Source organism: Hypanus sabinus, chromosome 6 (genome assembly GCF_030144855.1).
Source record: "Hypanus sabinus isolate sHypSab1 chromosome 6, sHypSab1.hap1, whole genome shotgun sequence".
Classification (NCBI taxonomy): Eukaryota; Metazoa; Chordata; class Chondrichthyes; order Myliobatiformes; family Dasyatidae; genus Hypanus; species Hypanus sabinus.
In genome coordinates this window covers 86639665-86665385 of record NC_082711.1, presented here as the reverse complement: position 1 = coordinate 86665385, position 25721 = coordinate 86639665, and the positions used below count along the sequence as shown (strand labels likewise).

Below are 25721 nucleotides of genomic sequence, written 5' to 3'. Positions count from 1 at the left end.
AGGGATGGTGTGTTTTTGATGATGTGCGGTGTTTGGCTTTGTGCCAAACATAGCATTTATTCTGATGGCCAAAAAACTCTATTTTGGTTTCATCAGACCATAGATCCTTCTTCTAAGTGGCTTCCAAGTCTCCCACATGCCTTTTGGCAAACTCTAGCTGAGATTTCATGTGAGTTTTTTTCAACAATTACTCTTTCTTTGGCACTCCCACAGAGCTGCAACTGGTGAAGCACCCGGGCAACAGTTGTTGTATGTGCAGAGCTTGAGAAAAGCGACATAACGGACTTTTAACATCCTAAACCAATGAGTTGTTTGTTATGTGTCCACGCTCGCTGGGAAAATGGAGACACTCCTTACTCGCTTATTAGGGAGGGAGAGAACCTGCGGTAAGTTGAATACCGAAGTCTTTGGGGTAACTGCAAGTCTGTGTCTTTGCTATTGCTTTACTTACACTTGAGAGCTCAGTGGTGGTGCTGATGCTTTGTTTCTGCTGGTGGGGGGGGGGGGAGAAGGGATTGTTGCTTGTTGCCGCTTACATGCAGGAGGGGGGAGCTGGAGTGGGGACCTTGGGGTTCTAACATTTAACTGTTCTTCATTCTTTGGGGCTCTCCTGTTTTGGTGGATGTTTGTGAAGAAAAAGCGTTTCAGGATGTAGATTGTATACATTTCTCTGACATTAAATTGTACCTTTCAACCATCTCAGTCACTGAAGCTTGTAACTCCTTCAGAGTGGTCACATGTCTCTTGGTAACCTCACTCATTAATCCCCTCATTGCACAGTCACTCGGTTTTTGAGGATGACCTGCTCTAAACAGATTTACAGCTGTGCCATATGTTTTCCATTTTTTGATGAGTGACTTAACTGTACGTACTCCAAGGGATATTCAATGACTTGGAAAGTTTTTTGTGTCCATCCCGTGACTTGTGCTTTGCAATAAACTTTTCACAGAGTTGCTGGAGTGTTCTTTTGTCTTGATGGTGTAGTTTTTTCCAGGATACTGACTCACCAGCAGTTGGACATTCCAGATACAGGTGTAATTTTATCACAATCAGTAGAAATACCATGGCTGTACACTAGTGATCTGCATTTAGCTAATTATCTGACTTCTACAACCAACTGGCTACACCAGTGATGATCTGATGTGTCATATTAAGGGTGTGAATACTTATGCAACCAATTATTTTGTGTTTTATATTTGATCACTTTTGATCACTTCGTAGAGATCTGCTTTCAGTTTGATACAAAAGAGTTTTTTACCTGTTGATCAGTGTCAAAAAAGCCAAATTCAATCCATTGTGATTCAATGTTGTAAACAATAAAACATTAACACTTCCAAGGGGGTGGGGTGGGGTGGTGAACACTTTTCAGAGGCACTATAATTAAGTGATATTAAACCTGATCCTGATTCTGATTTTCATTCATGTCAGCATTGGTCGTGTCATCCTTCCTTCTGAATACTTCTTCCTGTTTGGGATATAGATACGTATCTTGTGCCTTGAAATTATTCCCAGAAATTCCAGCCATTGCTGCTCCGTCATCATCCCGGCAGTGTTTTTGGCTAGCTCTTCTATCATACCACTGTAACTCCTTTGATACGGATATATTTGACATGAGCTTCTCTTTCTCAAATTGCAGGGAGGTTTCTATCATATTATGATCACCCTCCTTCTAAGGGACAACATTCTGCAAGACTGAAATTTAGTGATAGGCCGAGTGCAGAGGGAGGGACAGACACAGAAAGAACTTCACCGAGTTTTAATAAGAATTGTACAAAACAAAGGAAAATTATATGTTATGGTCTTGTGGTCCAATATATTACAGGGCAACAGGGTCACTAACTAAAACCTCTCTAACTCACTACGTGTCACAGTGGCTCGAAAGCAGTGACCTAAGACCAATTTAATAGTGCTCATTTAACAGCGTCTGTCTAAGTTACTAATTTATTTATTTATTACTAGTTTTCTTTCCCAGAACATGGACCGATAGTGGCAGTGAGAGCAGTAATGGTGCCACCTGATTCTGGCTGTCTGTTGTGAGTTTCTGAACCATCGTTGACACTTGTTCTTCCAGCATGGACTGAGCTTGCCCTGCTAAGAGAAGGTGTTACGCTGTGGGAGACAATTATGTTAACCCAGCCTCCACTGACTTTAACTTCTCCCCCACCTGACCAACACAATTCAGTGCCGATTTCAGCTGTTCTCTCTCATTTTGAAGGTCAGGTCTTACTGACAGGAGTTCTGTGATGACCCAAGAGCAAAGCGAGAGATAACGAGACGGAATAAAGGGTTCACTAAGGTTTAATAAGAACTGTATAGAACCAAGGAATAGAAATAAACACTGGGCCAACAGGACTGCTAATTAAATGCCGTAACATTAACTAAAAGCTGATGCTATCAGTGCAGCCTGAAAGCAGTGTCCTCGAAAAAAGTAATACCGCTCCTTTAACAGCGTTTATCTAAATTACTCATCTTCCTACCAGGAGTGTGGACAACAGTAAGCAGGGAGAATCGTTGTCGTTATGCTGCAATCAAGACTTGACAAGTCTGACAAAATGAAGCAAAATAATATACGTGCACCAAGATGCAGTTCATGAGAGAATGTATTAAGGAAGTGGAGCTGCTGCTCGATGACCTTCAACTCATACAGGAGAATGAGGAGGTGATAGGCAGGAGCTATCGGAAGTAGTTACCCCGAGGTTGCAGAAGACAGGTAAATTTGTGACTGTCAGGAGGGGAAGGGGAAATGCACAGCCAGAGTAGAATACCATGTGGCTGCTCCCCTCAACAATAAATATACCACTCTAGACACTGTTGAGAGGGACGACCTATGGGTGCAGGGTGGGGGGAGAGCCTCAGTGACAGGGTCTTTAGCACCGAGTCTGGAGCTGTGGCTCCGAAGCGCAGAGAGGTGAAGAATACTGCAGTGGTAATAGGAGATTCCATAGCCTGAGGAACAGGGATGAAGGTCTGTGGTCAGGATGGAGTCAGCTGGATGATATGTTGCCTTCCGGGTGCTAGGGTCAGGGATGTCTCCGACCAGGTCCATGGAATTCTCAGGGGGGAGGTGAGCAGCCAAAAGTCTTGATGCATATTGGCACCAATGACATAGGTTTCTAAGGTACGTTCAATGTCAGAGAAATGTATTCAGTATACATCCTGAAATTCTTTTTTTTCACATCCATGTAAACAGAGGAGTTGAAATGACAGTTAAAAGGTTAAAACCCCAAAGCCTCCCCGCTGGCTCCCCCTCCTATGCACAAGCAGCAGCAAGGCAATGAACCATGGACTGACTTGTCAGAATGGGAAGGGGAAGTGGAACTAAAATGGTTGGCTGTTGCTGTGCTTCAATCAAGACTTGACAAGACTGAAGCGAAAGGAAGAGAGTTAAATACAATTACAAAGAAACATTTGCACGTCTGTGGTTGTCGTCTTCTTTCAGCTGGCCATCTGCAAGAACGCCCAGTCTGTCTGGCAATGTCAGTGATTGTCATAGCTAAAGCAAAGAAAAATCAGCTAGTGAGAATTTAAATTTAAAAAGAATACAAGTTGGAGTATTAATTTTGGACAAACATAGATAAATAATATATTATTTCACTTCCTTTCCTCACTCTCCGAAGCCCCCCACTCTGACCACTGGTCTCCAGGATCAACCATGTGTGTCAGTACCTCCAGTTGAACTCTGTCTTTTTGTGTGTTTTCCCCTTAGCTGTCAGTCTGTGGTTTTGTATTGCCGAGTGCTCCTGTCCCCACTCCTGCTTTACTCCAGCCCCAGTATCACTGAGTACTCCGTCTCTCATCTGTTTCTCATTATTACCTGTTTTGCTGCCACCAGTGTCTCATTGTGCTCCACCTATCATCTGCCTCTCTGTCTATTGTTCAGTGTATTTCAGTCCTGTGTTTTCACCAGTTTGTTGCCAGATTGTGCCAATGAGTTTTCCTGAGTCTTGCCAGCATTTGTATCCATACTCTGTCTATCTGAATATCGACTCTGCCTGTTTCCTGATCCTGGTCTGTGGGTTTCTCTGAATGTTTTGATCTCTGCCTGAACTTTGACACTGACTTTGTTTGCACCTCGGGATTTGTTACTCAATTAATATCACTGTGTGCACAGTACTGGGTCTGTGATTAGATTCCTGTTCCAGTGCCCTGACAATGTGAAACAAATAGTGCAAGAAACAAAGCTGAAGAATTTCTAACCAGATATACTGAGTGGGTGATAAGTTTTGTATTTTGTCCTCTACCACCCCACCCACACATCATAGAAACCAAACCTGCATCCGTATGATCTATTCAAAAGGTACAGTATTGTGAAATGGCTGAGAGCACTGGATCGACCAGGCCTATAGTTCCTGACATTGCCTAACTGGAACTAGCTGTTCCAGCCTCTTCACAAGCTGTTCTCGGAGTGCTATAGAACTGGTGTCTATCAGAAAGTACAGATATTTGTCCAGACTGGGAAAGCAAAGTGAATGCAAAGTGACCACTCCATCATTACAGTGAAGGAATGTATCAAGAACACTGTATTGAACAACACATACTGTACCAATAACCTACACAGTCTGGCCTTTGTCAGAACCATTTATTCCTATATTTCACGGCAGCCTTGATCCAAAGACAAAGGAGCTCAGTTCCAGAGGTGATGTGATCAGACAAATTTCATGACCTATGTTGGTGATACTAAACCTGATTCTGATCATGACAGAGTGATTGAATGAGTGTACGGTATATCTCAGAGTGAAGCATCAATGTGCCCCAGTCAAACTGAACACAATGGCTGAAAGGATACATCACACAAAGAAACATTATTTCTAGTTGTTGACGGTCAATCATCTTGATTTCAGGACATTGTTGTAGATATCTCAGAGCTGCTTTCTAAGCCCAACCATTTTCAGCACTTGTGTTACTGACCTTCCCTCCATTATACGGTCAAAGATAGGGTTGTTTCCTGTTGATTGTCAAGTGTTCTATTTTAAATTCCTTTGGTAGTAAAAGAGGGTATCCTTGATACAGAAAGATATGGGCAACATTAATCTGATAAGCCATTTTAACTAGCAAATTTTGTTTCTTGCTTTGATGCATTTTAATTCTGATTATAAATTCTGCTTGCTGGAGCATACTCTTTGGGCTGAATGGTCTAATTCAGCACCTATGTCTTGTGGCTTGTAGTATAGAACTCCAAACAGAGGAAAGATATGTTCTTTCACAGGCATCTAAACCAGATCTTTTAGGTCTATTCTTTAATTGCAGTAGCACTGAGATGTACGACGGAGAACAACTTAAAAATAATTCACACAAAATGCTCGAGGAATGTAGCAGGCCAGGCAGCATCTATGAAAATGAGTAAACAATCGATGTTTTGGACCGAAACCCTTCTTCACGACTGAATGGAGAGAGGAACTATCTGGGCCAAAAGAACCTGCTTCTCTGTTGTATGACGTTATCTCAGAGATAAAATAAGTAATACTTCGGAAATTATTGATTGCCAGTCAGCCTTTATAAAATTCAAAACGGCAGCCGTCAGCCCCGAAGATCCTAATCCGGAATGAGTTTGGCGCCATTGGTTTTCCAGTTGGGTGACATGGAAAGCTGAGTGCAGAAGCAGTAAACCGCGCTGTATAAATGTGGCGTCTTGGAGTCAGTCAGTGAGAACGCAAACTCAGAACAGACTGTAATCCCGGTCACAGAGTGAACAAGGCAACTCACACCGGCTGAACAACCATGAAGTGGGGCATCGTCGTCCTAATCAGCTGCATTTTGTTGCTCTCTCTACCGTGTTCCGCAGAAGGAAAAGGTAACCCATTTAGAAAAATGGTTAGGCGTGCTGGGAAAATTGCAGTAATGATTAGAATTTGTTTTTTTTTAAAAAAGTATTTCCTGTTTAGTGTTAAATTTAAAAAAAAACACGAGGCTGTGGAAATGACAAGACTTGAGATGCTCAGTACCACCATCCTTCCATAAATTGCATCGAATATATTTTCCGTGTGTTTAGTGGAAAATTGAGTGTTTGTGTGGCATCACAACCTCATTTTGTGCAGGGACAGAAAATAATCAATCTAATCATTCAAAGTTGCAAAGCATCAGAAAGGAAATGTGGCGATATTTTTTATTTTGAGATGGTTTACCAGTTAATCTTTAAACTTGCATGAAGTTAAATGTAACATCTTGTATGTTTTGTGGGCAGGTGGAGTTAAGGGATGTTTTAATGTAATGTCCATAAACACATCTCTCTCGCACACACACATTTACACATAGTGTTGCCTGGTCAATGGGAATTGATATACGTTCAGTGCCCACTTTATTAGATACACCTGCTCATTAATGCAAATATCTAATCAGCCAATCATGTGGCAGCAACGCTAATAACAACTTTATTTATTGAGCTCTCTTTGTATTGGCAGTGTTGTTCAATGTGCTTTACCATGGGACAAATTAAACATTAAAATAAAGACTAAAAATTAACATGAAAATAAGTCAATAAGATGTTCGTTAAAAGCAAGGTTAAATATATAGGTTTTGAGCAGGTGTTTAAAAGTGGCAACTGAAACTGAATCATTCAGCTTTAGGTACTAATTCCACAATTTAGGGGCATAGTTGAAAAAAGCAGACCTGTCAATTATCTTTTGAAGGGGATGGTTTAAATTTCAGAAACAGACATTAGAAGATCTGAGTTGGAAAAAAATTGTAAAGCAAAAACTATTGGTCCCAGACCATTAAGAGCTTTTAAAAACCAATAAGAGAACTTTTCAAATCAATTCAAAAAGATACAAAGAGTAGCTTGTACAGAAATGATGTGTTCCCTCGTCATGATTTTGGCTAGAAGTCTGGCAGCGGTGTTCTGAATGAGTTGCAGTTTGTAAATAGGTTGTTTTGGAAGGCCAGTAAAGAATGCATTGCAGTAATCTAGTGTATTCAATATAAAGACAAGAATTAGTTTCTCAGCATCATGATGAGACTCAAATATTTTTGTATTACTACTTGTGCAGAAATGGTGCCCTGGTCAGATTCTTAATGTGCTATTAAAAATTCAAATCTGAGTAATGGAGAGTTACTTCCAATTTTACAAGGGAAGCCAAATTCCTAAGTTTATCAAGCAGTTTCTCTTTTGGCTTTGGAACCAACCATAAGTATTTCAGTTGTAACTTCTTCATTTAGATATCATATTGCTCATAAATTGCATAATTGCAAACAACTATGGTCGAAGGTTTCAGTTGTTTAGAACAAACATCAGAATGAGGAAGAAGTGTAACTCTGACCATGTGCCAAACAGGGTGGTTTGATGATCTCAGTGACTGCTGATCTCCTGGGATTCTCATGCAGAACAGGCTGTAGAGCTTACAGGGAGTTGTGTGAAAAACAAAACTCATTCAGTGAGTGGCAGTCTATGGGTGAAAATACCTTTTGTTAATGAGAGGTCGGAAGAGAAAAGCTCAACTGGTTCAAGCTGACCGGAAGGCCATTGTAACTCAGAAAACCACACTTTACAACAGTGGTGTGCAGAAGAGCATCTCTGAACACACAGCACATTGAAACTTGCAGCAGAAGACCACAAAGACCACAGGTACCTAATAAAATGAACACTGAGTTTCAGAGAATGGATGAATGTATGATGTACTGTGGTCAGTTTTTATTCAAGCTGTTTTTCCTACTTTAGATCCATCAGCATTAAGAACAAGAAGAACATGATAAGAAAGACTTCTGGTTTCTGTGACATTTCCTAATATAGAGTGAATAGCCAACAATCTGAATTGCATAATGCTATAAAATGCAGTCTGTAATAATTAAGTTTGTCCTGTTGAATTTCAAAATACATAGTAACATAATCATTTTGGTATTTGTTCAAAACATCAAAATGTTTTTGAGTAATGTTAACTTATTGTAGAAAGATTCCAAACAACATGTTGCCTATAGACTTAGATTTAGTGTGACACAATATGAAATTGCAAAATTACAATATTCAAATTTGTCCTCTGTTGGACCTCAAAATATTTATCATAATCCCTTTGATTTTGCTTCTAGGCATTTCAGAAATATTGTTTGACTAATGTTAACTTGTGTTAAGTGATTTTAAAATGTGAAAATCCCATTTCTTGTTATCGCAAATTGGCTTAAATCCATCTGTGTTGACCCTGCTCAGATAATATTTTCATGAGGCATTTTACAGATGAAGTGGAACCCAGACCCAAAAAAAGATGCAAGGGAGGAAATAGTAAAGTCTTTGATGATTGTGACTGTTTATCAGAAAGAGGCTTAGTATCAGAGAACTGGACATGTGGTGCCATTTTTTAAAAAGTGATTTACTGCAGTTCAGTCAGTCTGCCTCAGTAGGGGGCAAAATGTTGGAAATTTTTCTAACATTAGCATAAGTCAACGGTTGGGGGATGCATGATAAACAATGAGTGTCAGCCTGAACTTAAAGCAAGTTCATTATTAACAAAATGAAATGTGCTCTAGCACAGCATTTGATTTGCATAGAGGCATTTGATGAAGTCCCAGTTGAAAATCAATCAAGAATAGAAAAGTCTAATGTACATTAACTTTAAACTGGCTAAAATCATCTAACACATCTTCAATTCTGTTTCTAGCTCTATTTTTGTATTAATCGGTCAAATACCAAAGATTATTATTTACGTTGAGGTTATTTTAAAAAATCTGTCAGATTTTCCTTTCTGAAGCTTTGCATGCAGTACTGATAGATAACATTGATTGTAAACTGGCTAAAAATGACAATCATGTTACAAATTCTATTTCTGGCAGGATTTTTACTAAATAGTAATAACTTGTATTTCAATTACTTGTATTGTATCTTGACATTGAGATCTGTTTTGGTATGGTATTAGTTTTACAAATGCTACAGTTAGTCACTTTGTACTTTTCTGGTTATTTTAGACAAATGTTCAGACCCAAAAAAATCAGGACCGTGCAAAGCTCTCATCCCTCGTTATTACTACAATGCGAAGACTCGGAAATGCGAAAAGTTTAAGTTTGGTGGCTGCGGTGCCACTGGAAACAACTTTTCGAAACAAAGTGACTGCATTGCACTTTGTGAAAAGTCAAGTAAGTTTCTGAAGCATTATTTCTGTTCTGCTTAAACAAGAAAACTTTTCCAAAATACCTATACTCCCCGATGAAGGAGAATTCCTACAGAATGTAGTATCTCCCAATTTTGAAAGTCCCATTCTCTCACTATGCACCATGCATCAGCTCTCTCATACAAATGCTAATGCTGTCTTGTTTTAAAATACTTTCACACATGATGTTGAATGCACGCATTCTAGAATCCTGAACTTAATCCAAGATCTTAAATTGTGTAATTATAGGTGTCTATCAGTACACTGAATGAAGGAAGATTGTACTTTTTCAATGTATAATGCAAAGACTACTTGTCACCATAAGTGTACAAGATGTAGAGTAAGTAGCTGAAGACACAGTGATGTGTGAGGCATCAGTGTTGAGCAAAGTCATGGGAGAGGTGTTACTGCCTTTGATTGCAGTCTGTTGGTTACATTGGAAACTACTGCCTTTTTAATAATACTTTTTTGTATAAGATTTGTACTTTTTAACAACATCTGTATTTTTCAAGCTCACTGGCAGAAAGTGGTATAGCAGATTAAATAACGGTTTATAGCGTTCTCATTTTTCATTAGCTAAGTATTAGCACATTACCCACATGATGTAACTGTTCTAATCATATAACCCATTAATGTATCACTAAGAAGTTTTCTTTCACATCTATGTGATCGATTTTTCAGAAGCACCATTGTAACGTTCTCCTTCGCGTGTAACTAATAACGTCAAATTCAACGTCGAGATAAACCACAGTCAATGAGAACCAGATCGCAGTAAGATTAACCATTTACTGTTCACTCTTCACATTAACGTATAGTGAAAACTGTTGATAAAACAATACAAGATTGATATAGTATTTGTTCCTTCCTTAATATCACATTTCAAGTGTAAATACTTGCAAAGGTGACTATAACTACATTACACTAAGGTGCAGTATACAGGGAGAGTTTACCTGCTCCATTGACTACTTTAAATACACTTCCATGCAAACTATCCGCGACTCTTTAACTAACGAAAGCATAAACATTATCTACCGTCGTTACTTCTAACAGGATCGGCATTAACATCTTAGTTCAATATATCGATTATCTATTAACTTACAGCGTTGCTCTCACTGTGATTTCTCATGCCTGCAAAACAACTTCTGCTCAGGTGAGCCTCGTGGTAAGCCCCCACCCTCGCGCTAATTTCAAACCGGTATTTTCCCACAAGACGCGGCGAAACCGGATGTGACGTCATCGCATGCCGATATATTTTACATGCAATGAATATACTTTAAACACTTCTAATTCTAACTAGAAAATACTATCGAATGAATTACTAAGCAAAAATATTATAAACTAAATAACTGTCGTAAAGACAGCACACTCCCCGCTTGACCTTCGTAAGGTCACAATGAGCAGAGTACAAAACTTAGTCTCTTAATCAGTCATTGGGTAGAAGTAGAATAACTTCTGTAACTGGCCCTCGGTAAATTTTCACATCGCCTTGTTCGGTAGTCTTCAATTCGATCTTCCTGACATGTCCATCCCCGCTAGGGAATGTAGCAGTGATTCTGACCGTTGGCCAGCTGTTGCGGGTGGCTTGCTTGTCCCTGAGCAGGACTAAGTCTCCAACTTGAAGATTCCTTCGGGGTTCTGTCCACTTTTGTCTCTGTTGCAACAAAGGTAGATATTTTTGTCTCCAGCGAGGCCAGAACTGATTTGCCAGAGCCTGGACTTGTCTCCATTGCTTTGTGTACAAATGCTTGTCTGAAAAGTCTCCTGGTGGAGGAGGTGCTCCTGCCTTCTGCGTAAGGAGCGTTGATGGCGAAAGTATAAAGGGGTTTTCTGGGTCAGAAGACACAGGTAGGAATGATTGTGCGTTTATAATGGCTGTGACCTCTGCCATTAGGGTGCACAGTACCTCGTGGGCCAATCGGGTGAGTTGCTGCATCTCAGGTTTCCTTTTCCGGGTTTTCCGTAAGGACGTGAACCGTTTGACTGCCTGCTCTTTGTTATCTGGTGAGCGCTGGCGTGGTTCTCTGAAAGGCAATGGGGCAACCCCATTATTTGCTTCATCTCTGAAGACCTTGGTGTCTTTGGGTTTTAAAGAAATGGTATCTTGAGCTGATTGTGCAAGTTTGTTTCCGTGCTCGGTTTGAACGAAAACTGACTGACCTAGCGTCTCGTCGGTTACTTTACGCTTGGTAATGTCTTGTTGTGCTTCTTCAGGGTATACCTCAGTGAGGCAGATCTTGGAACAAGAACGGCTTGACTGAGTTTGACTGCAAACTTCTGTACAGTTCGAGCTGACAATTGTTGTCCTGGAGTGAACCTCTCCCTCCCCGCCGTCCTGTTGTGGGGGTGAAGGAGCGTTGTCGGTTCTTTCATTCTTGACTTCATCACGGAGCCGTGAGGGTAAATTTCCTTCCTCGTATGGATGTGATGCAATCGTGACTCTCTGAGGTTCCTCGTAGCTGGGGAAGTTATCGAATACGTATGGAGAGGGGAGACGAGCCTGCCTGCCTATTTGAGATTGTACATAGTCGCTTGTGCGTTCCAGTCTGGTCCTTTCAAAAGTAGATCTTACTGCGGTCAGATCACGCGACCCTTCAGCTTCTTCTATGTACTTTGCTTCCGCCATGGCAGCTTCTTCTTCTCTTTCTAGCTGCAGCACTTGCAACTCTGTCGATATTTTTGCCATTTCCAACTGGATTTCGGCTTCTCTGGCAGCCGCTTCGGCTTCTCTGGCGGCCTTTTCTTTCTGGATTTTGGCTTCTCTGGCAGCCTTTTCTTTCTGGATTTCGGCTTCTCGGGCGGCTGCTTCGGCTTCTCTGGCAGCCCTTTCTTTCTGGATTTCGGCTTCTCTGGCAGCCTCTTCTCTTTGTCTGGCGGCCCTTTCTTTCTGGATTTCGGCTTCTCTGGCAGCCTCTTCTCTTTGTCTGGCGGCCCTTTCTTTCTGGATTTCGGCTTCTCTGATGGCCAGTTCTTTCTGGATTTCGGCTTCTCTGATGGCCAGTTTCATTTTCAAAACTGCTTTTTGTCTGGCGTAACGCAGTCGCACCTTGGCGGCTTCTGCCTTGGCTCTTGCCTGGGTGGACTTACTTGATGTCGGTTTACCGCCCTTGTCGCTGGGCGCCATCGACTTGATGCTGGATCGAGCTGATATTGCAGCACTTGAAACACCTGATAATGCCGCTTTTTCACTGTAACGTTCTCCTTCGCGTGTAACTGATAACGTCAAATTCAACGTCGAGATAAACCACAGTCAATGAGAACCAGATCGCAGTAAGATTAACCATTTACTGTTCACTCTTCACATTAACATATGGTGAAAACTGTTGATAAAACAATACAAGATTGATACAGTATTTGTTCCTTCCTTAATATCACATTTCAAGTGTAAATACTTGCAAAGGTGACTATAACTACATTACACTAAGGTGCAGTATACAGGGAGCGTTTACCTGCTCCATTGACTACTTTAAATACACTTCCATGCAAACTATCCGCGACTCTTTAACTAACGAAAGCATAAACATTATCTACCGTCGTTACTTCTAACAGGATCGGCATTAACATCTTAGTTCAATATATCGATTATCTATTAACTTACAGCGTTGCTCTCACTGTGATTTCTCATGCCTGCAAAACAACTTCTGCTCAGGTGAGCCTCGTGGTAAGCCCCCACCCTCGCGCTAATTTCAAACCGGTATTTTCCCACAAGACGCGGCGAAACCGGATGTGACGTCATCGCATGCCGATATATTTTACATGCAATGAATGTACTTTAAACACTTCTAATTCTAACTAGAAAATACTATCGAATGAATTACTAAGCAAAAATATTATAAACTAAATAACTGTTGTAAAGACAGCACAACCATCTTTATTCCTTTGTCTCACACCCCTCCCCACCACCAACATCCTTTCTCAGCTCTTAATTTGTTTACTTGGTATTTGTATGTTTATTTACATATGAAAGTAAACTGAAATCCTGGAATTAAGACTGCTTGCCACTTTTGACTTGTGGTGTGTGGGGCATCAGTGTTGAGAATAATCTTGGCAGAGGTTTTGCTGCTGCTGCAGTCTGTTGGTAAGGATCACTTGTAAAAGGAAGTGTTTAGTCCCAGTCTCAGACTTTGGTGGTGATTTTTCTTGGAATTGTAGTTTGAAAGCAGAACAGCAGTCAATAACATAGTCCAGTGGAGGAGTATTGATGTGTCAAAGGTGAGTGTAGGCTTTGTTTCTGGAATCTGGTGTAAGGCACGTGGATAACATGCTAAATTAGGTAAATTGGTTTATTGCTGTTACATGGCCTGTGCTGCAGTGAAACATTTGTCTTGCATTGCACCCAGATAGACCAATTCATTACAACAATGCAGTGAGGAGGTACAAGGAAAAGAGGATGCAGAATGAAGTGTTACAACAGCAGAGAAAGTGCAGAGCAGGTAGATGATAAGGTGAAAGGCCATAAATGATGTGGATTGTGAGGTCAAAAGCCCATCTTATCATAGTTGGTGGGGGGAAATGAATCATTTTTTAACTGGGATAGAAACCATCCTGGAGTTAATATTGGAGTTTATTATGTACAGTTCTGGTCACCAAATTATAGGAAAGATGTCAACAAATTAGAGTACAGAGAAGATTTACTGGAATGCTACCTGGGTTTCAGCACCTAAGTTACAGAGAAAGGTTGAACAAGTTAGGTCTTTGGAGCATAAAAGGTTGAAGGGGGACTTGATAGAGGTATTTCAAATTATGAGGGGGATAGAGTTGACATGGATAGTCTTTTTCCACTGAGTGTAGGGGAGATTCAAACAAGAGGACATGAGTTGGGGGTTAGGGGGCAAAAGTTTAGGGGTGACATGAGGGGGAACTTCTTTACTCAGAGTGGTAGCTGTGCAGAACGAGCTTCCAGTAGAAGTGGCAGAGGCAGGTTCAATATTGTCATTTAAAGTAAAATTGGATAGGTATATGGAGAGGAAAGGAATAGAGGGTAATGGGCTGAGTAAAAGTTGGTGGGACTAGGTGAGAGTAAGTGTTCGGCAGAGACTAGAAGGGCAGAGATAGCCTGTTTTTGTGCTGTAATTGTTACATGGTTATATAGTGGTAATTGGTCTCTGACTAATGGTACATGATTTCAGGCTTTTGTATCTGTACCCTGATGTGATGTATTTATGGATAAAAACCCATAATTATTTACACAAGAATGCTTAATCAATACAAATACAAGATTCCTCAAATATTAAATACGCAGCACTCCTCCTTGCTTAGCTATAAGCTCCAACTCAGTTGAATGCATCGCAACTACATGCACAAAAAAAGACATCCACAACATATTAAATTTTAAATTGTCACACTTGGGCTGAAAGATTTAATGACTGTGAAGGTTTTCTTACTCTTGTGGGATAATGCCTTTCCTGACAAGGGAATCACTCTGCTGGCAGGTGAGACTTGTGGCTGTGAATCATCCCAGGTTCTGGAGCCTGCTCTGAGACTGCAGGAAGTGGTTCTGATAGCAGTAGTCAACTTTCTGCCCATCTCAGCTGATTGATGCGTCTCCTGATGATATCAACTGCAATCGCCATTGTGTAGGAGAGTGGTCCAGTTTTGTCGTTAATCTTGCCAAGTACTTACTTTTGATCACCCCTCTAGTCCTTTGCTAGGACTGCTTGTCTGGAGTGAAGCCTTGAGAAGCCTTCAATTTGTCTCAGCTGTTTCTCCTATATACTCCTTCTGAGAGTGACTTTGAGGAGATCCAAGTGTGATCACAAGAGATGACCCAGAAAAAGCATAAATGGTGAGTTTTTTTGGTTGTGAAGTGTGTTGCATTGCGATATGAAAGGAGAAAATTGGCATGCTTCTGGTTAGTGCCGACATTACTAGCAGTGCATTTGTTCTAGAGTCTCTGGACAAACCTTTCCTCCAAGCCATTTGTAGCTGGGTATTTCGATGTTGGTAACATGTGTTCATTCCATTCAAGGAATGAAAGGGTTACTGTATGAGGAACGTCTGGCAGCTCTTGAGCTGTATAACTTGGATTTCAGGTAAACGAGGGGGGAATCTCACAGAAACAGTCCAAATGTTAAAAGGCCTGAACAGGTTAGATATGGCAAAGTTATTTCCCATGGGAGGGGAGAACAGGACACAAGGGCACGACTTCAGGTTTGAAGGGTGTCCATTTAGAACAGATGTGGAGAAATTACTTTAGTCAGAGTGTGGTATATCTGTGGAATTTGTTGCCACAAGTGACTGTGGCAGCCAAGTCACTGGGTGCATTTAAGGCAGAGATAGGTTCTTGATTAGCCAGGGTATCAAAGGTTATGGGGAGAAGGCAGGAGAGTGGGGATGACTGGAAGAATTGCTTCAGCCATGATTTAATGGCAGAGCAGACTCTATAGGCTGAGTGACCTACTACTGTTCCTAAATCTTATGCTTATTTTTAGGAATGAGTGAAACTGTTCCACAACAAACTAATCATCACTGACTAACTGTTCTGGGACACCAGTCCTTGAGGAGAGCCTTCTGAACATATTAATAGTGTGCAGGGCTGTAATGAGGCTATTGGGAACACTTTTGCCCACTTTATAGCTGCATCCACCACCAGCAAGAAATTTGTGATCTGGTGAAAATCACATGAATTCTCTGCCTGGGCAGTGCAGGTCATTCCAGGGATGGAACCACTCTGCTCTTTGCACCTTCAGGCCAATTTGACACCCGTACAGAACGTGACAGGCTGCTCAGTATGCTAATCTATCCTAGGCCACCAGACAAATCTTCGAGTCAAGCCTTCATTTTAACCATGCCTGGATGACTAGCATGTAGCTCCCCGAACACTTGGCTGGTACAACAGCTCTCTGTCCCTACAGAAGGCAACCTTTGTCAAGGGCAAGATCATCTTGGTACTTGTAAAAATGGGGAAACTAGTGTATTTGTTGCACATTCCAGCCATTTTCCAGTGACCATGTAGACCTGAGTCAGTGTGGGGTCATCTCTGCTTTCCCTTTGGATCATGTCTGCCATTTGTTATGTACCCCGTAACTGGGTGTCTTACCAGCAAAGATAGAAGTGTCCATTGGAGTCTGGTGATACTATTTTCAACAATATTTATCAGCAAAAATATACAAAATAATATCAGTGCGAATATACAGAGAATATACGTTAGCAATACTAAAGCTAAAAGTGCAGGTATAATAATAATCACTAATAAAACAAGCTCTATCGTTGTCTAGGGGATAATGAATTGTCAGATGGAAATATAATGTTCAGTTCGGTTCCTGCAGGCTGCAGTAGTTGTTTGTCAATGTGTTGCAATTGTGAGGGAGAGAGAGAGAGAGAGAGAGAGTGAGAGAACAGCTATTATCTTGCCAAACTTCCTTTATGATTTTGATCCGTAGATGCGTTGTTGTTGTGGCCATTCACATATGACCCCTCCTTCCTTAAACTAGACCGTTCTTCTGTGGTGGACTCGTCTCACAGGCAAGGGTGGACACACACACACAAGCCCCCACTGGTCTCGTTACAAAACACTGTGTTAAAATTTACCGACGCCGTCGTTCGGTCCCCGATCTCCCACCCTGTCTTGTGGGGGATCTGTTGCTCACTAGCATTTCTCCTGGTGTGTCTGAGGGCTGTTACCCCAGACCTCACTTTTATCCCCACTCACGGGGTCTCAGGTTTCAATCAGGTTGGGATGATGTAACCCATCAAACCAGCCTACTCTGGTTGCCCCCTGAGGGGTTTCAATGAATAGAACAGTACCAAGTAAACAATCCTTCCCAAAAAGACAATAGCAGTAAATCAATGGCTTTTGTCACTAGGAGACAATCCACCCTGGGTAACTCTTAGGTGTGTGTCTCTCTCTCATTAACTTTCATGAGCTGTTATCAATAACAACTGCCCTGACAGCTTTCCTTTGTCTCTCTTACTTCCTTGGTAGCAGCATCGAAATAGTAGCGATTTGCGATTCTCCAAAAGGGCGGGGGGGGGGGGTGGGCATGGTCGACTCTGCACCCTTCTGCCCATCAGAGTTGTTCATCCTTCGTAACAACCCTATCCTTCTAAGAATTTTCACCAAAAAGGGGAAAATTAACTAATACAGAGTCTTACAGAATTACAGAATCTAACACAATACAAAAGAGTTTTCAAATACAGAGTAATACAGATATACCTTCAACTTAGCATCTAAACAGTTAGCGATTACATTGTCACTTCCTTTAATATCTTGTACCTTAATAAATTCCTGTAGCATCAGACTCCAATTTAATAACCACCTATTTTTATTCCTTTTCTTCAGCAAAAACAAAACTAAAGGGTTGTGATCTTAAATATATATTACAAAATGTGAACCAATACATGTGTGATTATTCTGTAGTACGTTGCAAAAGTTTATGTAAATACTAATCTTTATTTTACTTTTAAACTTGACAGTCAATCTTCCATGGTGTTGTCTTTATTATTTACATGCTTTGTCGAAATCCCTCAAAACCGGATCCTGTTATTTAAAGTGGCATTTTGTCAACCTTCACCTCTTTTCCACTTAACTCTCACGTGGTTAGCTTGCACACCAGTGTGGAATAGGCTTTCGCATACTCCTTTCATAGGAGTTATTTTATCAACAATGTTTTCCAAACTTAGCCCATCTTCTGAACTTTCACACAATTCTTTATTTTTAAGCAAGTCATTAGTTTTATCTTCAGGACCCTTCATTCTATTAATTTTCAGTTTAACATCTGCAAGTTGTTTACCTTTAAATTCCAAAACAAACTGTAATTGATTCACAGGCACCTTGTTTATCAGCCATTGTTCCTTCAGCCTGGTTACTGCTTCTGAAACCAATCCAGACTTTAAATTTTCTTTATTCAATTTAGGAACTACACTTTTCCCTTTCCCTTCAATCATAATATTCACATCACCAGCTCCCATCTCCTCACTAACTTTTAACACACCTTCTAACACAAACAACTGAGAATTCTCACTTCACACTGGTACCAAGGTTACCCCTTTCTTCACTGAACCAAGTCCATCTGACCCAAAAGGACTGCATTCCTTTTCAACTAAATCAGATACCTCAGACTTCTCCTGAGTTTCATTACTGGGTTCAGTACCATGTGCATCCACATCTTGAACACACTCAAACGAGACATCTACCTCTTCCAGGCTTTCCATACCAGTCCCTTTTCCAAATTCTAAGTTCCCCTGATCCTCCCAGTTACTCTCTGGGCAACTCCCATCAAGAGTAAACTCAACCCTGCGGGTTAAAACAACTTCATCTGTTACCCATCAGACTCCTTCAAGGTAACGGCATCCTTTTCATCTAGGACTGCCTTTATATCATTATTGGGAACACATTTCAAATTTTCAACATCTTCAATCTGTTCCGTCAAGCCAGACAGATCATCCATGTCCAACCCTGGACCTTCTAACTGCCTTATCTGTTTCTCATCTTTACTCCCTGCCTCCATACATTCCCTCTTGGCTAAGGGTAGGTCTACCTCCTCTCCTTTACTCTCTTTCACCTCCCTATTCTCCGTCTTACCATCCCCTAACCCCTCTTGGTACGAGGTCGGTAAAAACGTCTCAGCCAAATCAACACGGGACTCATTTAAACTGGTCTCTTTCTCAGGTGCCTTTCTCAACATGCTGCGAGTGATCGCACATGCGGGACAGATCTTGGAATCTAGGGGAGGGTCCTCAACACTTACAGGCTTGCTCATCAGCTTCACAGCTGAACCCACCTCACCTCCGCTAAATTGTTACCAAGAAGGTCGTTCACGCCATCTCTCGGTAATTCTGACCGTACCCCTATTTCAACTGGGCCAGATACCAGGTCACAATTTATAATGATCCTATGCAAATGTACAGCTTCTGTCGCTTTTCCTATGCCTCTCAAAACTACCTCTCCAGTCTCAGGACCAAAATCTAGTACCTTACTGAGAATCAATGACTGATCAGCCCCAGTATCTCTGCAGATCTTCACTGGAACTGGGGTTTCTCCCTTTTTCACAGACACTGTCCCTTCTGAAATAAATTTCTCACGCCCCTCTCGTATTTTATCTACCTGGGCCTTTCTCGTCGATTTGCTGATCAACACAATACACCCTTTAGGGACTGCTGCATTCCGTTTTCCTGTCTCCTTCCTCGGAGCAAAGCACTTAGATGCAATATGAACAACCTTTCCACAATTAAAACAGGTCAAGTCAGGAACCCTCCTGCCATCTTGCCTTTCTTCCTCCTTACTTTTACCACTAGCTCCTGGCTTATTTTCTGCCTCAGCCAGCGGGCTTTCTCTACCGTCCCTACGGTCTTTCGGGTAACTCTTATTCAACGAAAACTTTGTGTTGTGGGTTAGGGCATATTCATCTGTGAACCTGGCAAATTCCGATATAGACTTATTCGGCTTCTCGTTCAAATACATCCGGATATCATCCGAAACACAACCTCTAAATTCCTCAATCAGAATTAACTCTCTGAACCGATGGAAATCCTCTTCCGCCCTTTCTGCCGCACACCAACGATCCAAGAGCACACCCTTCTCATAGGGAAACTCTGCATACGTCTGATTCCACACTTCCTTTAAATCTCTGAATTTCTGTCTATATGCCTCAGGTACCAACTCGTAGGCCTGAAGGATGGCCCGTTTTACTTCCTTGTAATTCTCATACTCCTGCTCCTCCTCCTCCACAGACAACGCCGCATATGCCCACTGTGCCTTCCCTTTTAACACACTTTGTAACAACGCCACCCACTGATCTCTGGGCCACTTCTGATTCACTGCCACCTCTTTAAAATGCAAGAAGTAACTGTCAACATCTCTCTCCTCGTACGGAGGTACTAACCTAAACTCCCTACTAACATTAAACTTCTCCTCTCGGTCTGCCCTGGGACTCTTCTCTCTTGCTTTAACTTCCCAATTTCCAGCTCATGCTGCCTCTGTTTCTCCTTCTCCTCATACACCCTCTGTTTTTCAGCTCTTTCCTTCTCCCTTTCAGCTCTTTCCTTCTCCCTTTCCTCTGCTTCCAGCTGTTTTAACCTAAGGTCATGCTTCCACTATTTCTCTTTCTCCTGTAACTGGAGCTCATACTCCCTTTTCTTCTGTTCCAATGTTAATTTTTCCAACGCTAACTGAGCCGTCCCAATAGCTGGTACCTTTTCAGGGAGATGTTCCAATACCTCAGCCGAAAACACATCCTTCTCAATATAATACTGAGTTCTGGCCCTCTGCATCTCCCACTTTTTCATTGATGACTTCACCTCTGTGAGATATAACCCTTTCACAATATTTACCAAGTCCATCTTTGTATCACCCTCTAGCGCCTTCAAAGTCAGGTTCCGTGTAAATTTGTCAATGTCCATCTTTGCTGGTTTCCCATCTGGTTACCCATGCAACCAGATCAAAGTCTGGACTGACAGCCCGATTCACTGGCCCTCCAATTTGGTATCAAATCTCGAGATGAGGCCCCAATTTGTTATCTACCCCATAACTGGGTGTATTACCAGCGAAGATAGAAGTGTCCGTTGGAGTCTGGTGATACTATTTTCAACAATATTAATTAGCAAAAATATACAAAAAAATATCAATGTGAATATACAGAGAATATACGTTAGCTATACTAAACCTAAAGGTGCGGGTATAATAGTAATCACTAATGAAACAAGCTCTATCATTGTCTAGGGGATAATGAATTGTCAGATGGAAATATAAAGTTCAGTTCCCTGCAGGCTGCGGTAGTTGTTTATCAATGTGTTGTAATTGTTGGGGAGAGAGAGAGAGAGAGAGAAAACGTGTGAACAGTAACAGCTATTATCTTGCCAACATTCCTTTACGACTTTGATCCGTCAATGCGTTGTTGTTGTGGTCATTCACATATGACCCCTCCGTCCTTTAGCTAGACCTTTCTTCCATGGTGGACTCGTCACTCAGGCAAGGGTGGACACACACACAAACCCCCGCCAGTCTCGCTACAAAACACTGTGAGTTAAAATCTACCGACCCTTCCTTCAGTCTCCAATCTCCCACGCTGTCTCGTGGGTGTTCTGTTGCTCACTAGCGTTTCTCCTGGTACGTCTGAGGGGCGTTACACCAGACCTCACTTCTATCCCCGCTCACGGGGTCTCAGGTGTCAATCAGGTTGGGATGATGTAACCCATCAAACCAGCCCACTCTGGTTGTCCCCTGAGGGGTTTCAATGAATAGAACAGTACCAAGTAAACAATCCTTCCCAAAAAGACAATAGCAGTAAATCAATGGCTTTTGTCACTAGGAGACGATCCACCCTGGGTAACTCTTAGGTGTGTCTCTCTCTCATTAACTTTCATGAGCTGTTGTCAATAACAACTGCCCTAGCAGATTTCCTTTGTCTCTCTTTTATTCCTTGCTAACAGCATCGAAATGGTAGCGATTTGCGATTCTCCAAAAGGGGGGGAACATGGGCGACTCTGCACCCTTCTGCCCATAAGAGTAGTTCATCCTTCATAACACATTATAGAGTGACTTTCGATTTGCATTGGAGAAATGTGTGAAGGGAAGTAACTTGTTTAGTAAAAGTTTATAGTCCTTCCTTTTCTAAGAGTAAACAGGACAATCCATCAGCATTTCCATAATTAGTTGCTCTCTTGAATTCTCTTGTAATTGTCCTCCAAGAAATCAAGCCCGTCTCTGCATCCATGCTGCTGCTGTTGGTGGTACCCCCTTGGAAATGGACGTTAGTGGTTGATGATTAGTAATGAGGGTAAACTCTCCCATAGAAGTACTGGTTGAAAAGTTTTGCACCCCAGACTGGGCTCAAGTCATCTCTGTAAATCTGTGTGTAATGTTTCAATGCAATGGTAAGGGAACATGATACAGATGCTATAGAGCATTCAATTTCATCACTCAGAATAATTGATATGATTGCCATATGGTGAGGCATCACAGGCGAACTTCACTGGCTGATGTGCATCAGGAAGTGTTTGACGTCACCATTTCCTTTACCTTTTCAAAAGACATCTCACAATGTTTGTCCTTCACCATTTCCTCCCAATCTGCAGTATTGTGTTCAAGGAGTGGAGCACAGTAGCCCGGTTTGGCAGGAACCTGTTATAGTCATTGATTAAATCCTAGAAACAAACTACAACTCTGACGCATCCTTTTGCCTCCATGGTTTGAATTTTCTCAGCATAGTTGTGTAGTTCTTGTGCATCAAATGTGTGATTACAGTAGCTGATGCTTGGTTTAAATAATTCACACTTGTTGCTTTGGGCTCTGTGCCGATACGCTAATCTTTTTAACACTGTCCTGAGGTACTCGAGCTGCTCCTTGTCATCCTTACCATTTACAGTGATGTCTTTCAGATAACATGGAGTGCCTAGGCAACCTTGCAGAACCCAGAAGAGGAAGAAACTGTGTAATTAAAACAAGAAATTAAACAAGTGGTTTCTGCCAGAATGCAAGTGCAGTTCCTCCTTTAAAAATAAGCCTTTGTTATAATAATAAAATCCTTTGTGAATATTTATGGTGAAGATGGTCTCTTCTTCCATCTTCACCCATAGGTAGGACTCAGCTAAGTACACTTTGCTGAAGTGTTTTCTTCCAGAAAGGCTTGTGAAGATATCTCCTGTCCTGGGCCATAACCATTGTAGATGGGCTGCACTCGACTTTGAAAAGAATTGCTTCAGACTCCAGGTGACCTAGCTCACTGGTATCTTTATCACCAGTCATAAAAGGAACTGGGTAGGCTTTAAGGTTTAGGTGTGATACATTCATTTAACAATATTTTGCCCTTTAATATGGTGGTGTTTTCCAATGTCTTTCTTTAACATCCAGTACACTTCTTAATTGGCTTTCATTTGGCTTCATTGCAGGGGTTGTGGCATGGAAATTGTGGAGGGATCTGAAATCAAGTTGTAGTTTTCTCAGCTATTCATGCTCCCCCAATGCTGGTCCTTCTGTTTTTACCACATACGAGCCCAATGTGGGTTGTGGTTGTTGCATTTCATTGTCAATCCCTCAGGAATTGTGTTTTCTCCAGTACAAGTTCTTTGTTGCATATCTGAATGCTTCAGTTTAGTATCTTTAAAATGCTGTTCACACTCATTTTGTGGGATGACTGAAACAGCCAAACTAGTGTCCAATTTCATTTAAAATACTTGCCATTCCATTCTAGTACAAGTCATAGTGCTTGTCATTTGTTCATTTTCATATGGTAGATCTCAAGGCTACGCAGCCCTGTGTCAGTCTCACCATTGTCAGATTAGTCTTTAGCTCTTTCTTCTCCCTGAACCATCCATTTATTTTGGTCTTTCCGACATGCTCTTTGCATGTGTCCAACTTGCTGCATTCTCTGTAACTTTTGCCTTTAACTGAATTTGTTTGTGTATGTGAGTCCCCTGCCATATCAGTAACACTATTTATTTTGCCAGGCTGGTTTCTGTTTGGACTCTGCAATTTTTTTCTCACTTTCATTCCTGATTGCAATTCTGTCTGAGGTTTCCATTGGAACAATGATTTCAAATGCTCATTTGAATGCAAGTTGTTCTTTAGCTAGGAGCCATTTTTAAATGTTTTCTTTTGTTTTAAGATTCCGCAAACTAAATGATCTGTCAATGCCTAGTTGAGACAATTACAGAACTGACAATTTCTTCAATTCAGCCATGTATTCTGAATGGATTCCCCTTTTGGATTCCGCTAATGAAGCCTAAATCAGTTTGCAATTAGCAATGGATTTGGTTCTTGGTGTTCCTGCATTAATTTTCCAATAGCACAAAAGCTCATTTCTGATGGTTTGGTTGGAGCAATCACACTTTGAAACAAACTGTATGTCTTCATACTTAAAGTACTGGGCAATTTTCACTGGTTATTTCACTTGCTTCAAAATACTGTCCCAGTAGCTCAGTATACATAAGCCAGTTACCCGCTGTGTAATCAGACTTGTCAATCTTTGACGTAGAAAACCATTAGCGATTTCTGATTATTACCACGTGGTACTTGTGCTTTACTGACCTGCAAATTCTTCCCGTTTTCTGTCGTTTTTCAATAGTCGGCACATGCTGACTGCATATATTTTAATTAACATTTCTTACTGATGGTTTTCAAAATTTTGAACATCTTACTGCACTTCAACAGTAGCCTTCTTGGGTTTACTTAAAAAATATCTTATCTCAAATGTAACATCAAAATATTAAATTATTTCAAAGGAAATGCTGGTCTAACCTTGTGTTTACTTTAAGTGAGGTGAGCACTGATTTATTTTCATGATTATGTATGGAAAGTATTTTTACACTTAACCTGTAATACATTATTTAAATGAAGATGTATGCTTAATCAAATGATACAAGTCTACTCAAATATTATTGATATATTAAATACACAACAATCACTATCTCCAAAAATTCCTGTTTCATACTGTATTGTTCTCTGACTCAAGCTGAGTCAAAAAGTTGTCCTAGACACATCTCAGAAATGATGCCCTTACACCTACCTCCACATCTTTCCTGAGCCTTTAATGCGAAAGCAATCTCAGTTAATGTTTTGGAAATTGAAATCCCCTGTACTATAATCCTGTTTTGAACATATTGCTATTTACCTTTTCATCTGTTCCTTCCTTTCTTTGGCTGTTTGGTCTTTAGTACACCCCCAACAACCTCTTCCTTTAGTTTAAATTGATCCTTTAATACCTTGCTGGAATAAAATTACTAAAATCTGTACCATTGAATTAATGCACACAGCAACATTTCATTCTGCTCAGATGTCAAAATTCTTAAATCAATTTCTTGCTAATCATAGATGCTCTTTTTTTTCAGGGTTGTTAAAATAATAGGTAATTTGGGAACTTCAGTATTTACCTGTTCATTTTCATTTTTACAGAACCGAATTAAAGGGGCATTTCTGCTATATGTAAGTACCTCGATGAAGTAGCAACTTTCTAAGAAGTTCAAATAAGTTAATCTTCTGTTACTTTTTGCAGGATCTTAATTGTAGCATCAATACATGTTATAATATTTTTGCATTTAGTTAAACTAACCTACATTTTGATACTGTGTCCTCTTGCCTTGGATCTCCATCATGGGAAACCTCCTCTCCACATGTTCTCTCTCAAGACATTTCACCATTTGATGGGTTTCAATGACATTTCACCATTTGACGAGTTTCAATGACATCACCCCACATTCTTCTGACTTCTAGTGCATATAGGCCCAGAGCTCTTCATGTGACAAGCCTTTCAATCCTGGAATCAATTTTGTGAACCTCCTTTGAACCCTGTCCAGCTTCAGCACATCCTTTCTAAGAGGCCCAAAATTGCTCACAATACCCCAAGTGAGCCCTTACCAGTGCTTTATAACACCTCAACAGGACATCCTTGCTTTGTATTGTAGTCTTGAAATGAATGCTAATATCACATTTGCCTTCCTCACCTCAGCCTCAATCTACAAATTAGACATTAGGGATTCCTTCACAAGGACTCTCAAGTTCCTTTGCACCTCAGTTTCTGCTTGTTTTTTCTCTCTATTTAGGAAATAGTTAACCCTTTCATTTCTTCTACCAAAGTGTATGAGCATACACTTACCAATACTGTATTTCATCTGTTATTTCTGTACCCATTCTCCTAATCCATGTCCTTCTATAGCTTCTCTACTTCCTCAAAACTACCTTTCTTCAGATCGTCTGCAAACTTTGCAACAAAGCCATTAATT

General features: G+C 40.9%; 1 protein-coding gene across 1 annotated transcript in view; it reads left to right on the top strand.

Moving 5' to 3' along the window:
* The window catches only part of LOC132395167 (actinia tenebrosa protease inhibitors-like), a 79215-nt gene that overhangs the window by 52245 nt on the left and 1249 nt on the right, over window positions 1-25721 (top strand). Inside the window, exons 4-5 of the mRNA XM_059971464.1 lie at window positions 8887-9054; window positions 24895-24924. Of these exons, the coding sequence (XP_059827447.1) occupies window positions 8887-9054; window positions 24895-24905 (179 nt within the window). The 3' untranslated portion in view covers window positions 24906-24924. The remainder of the gene's footprint in view (window positions 1-8886; window positions 9055-24894; window positions 24925-25721) is intronic.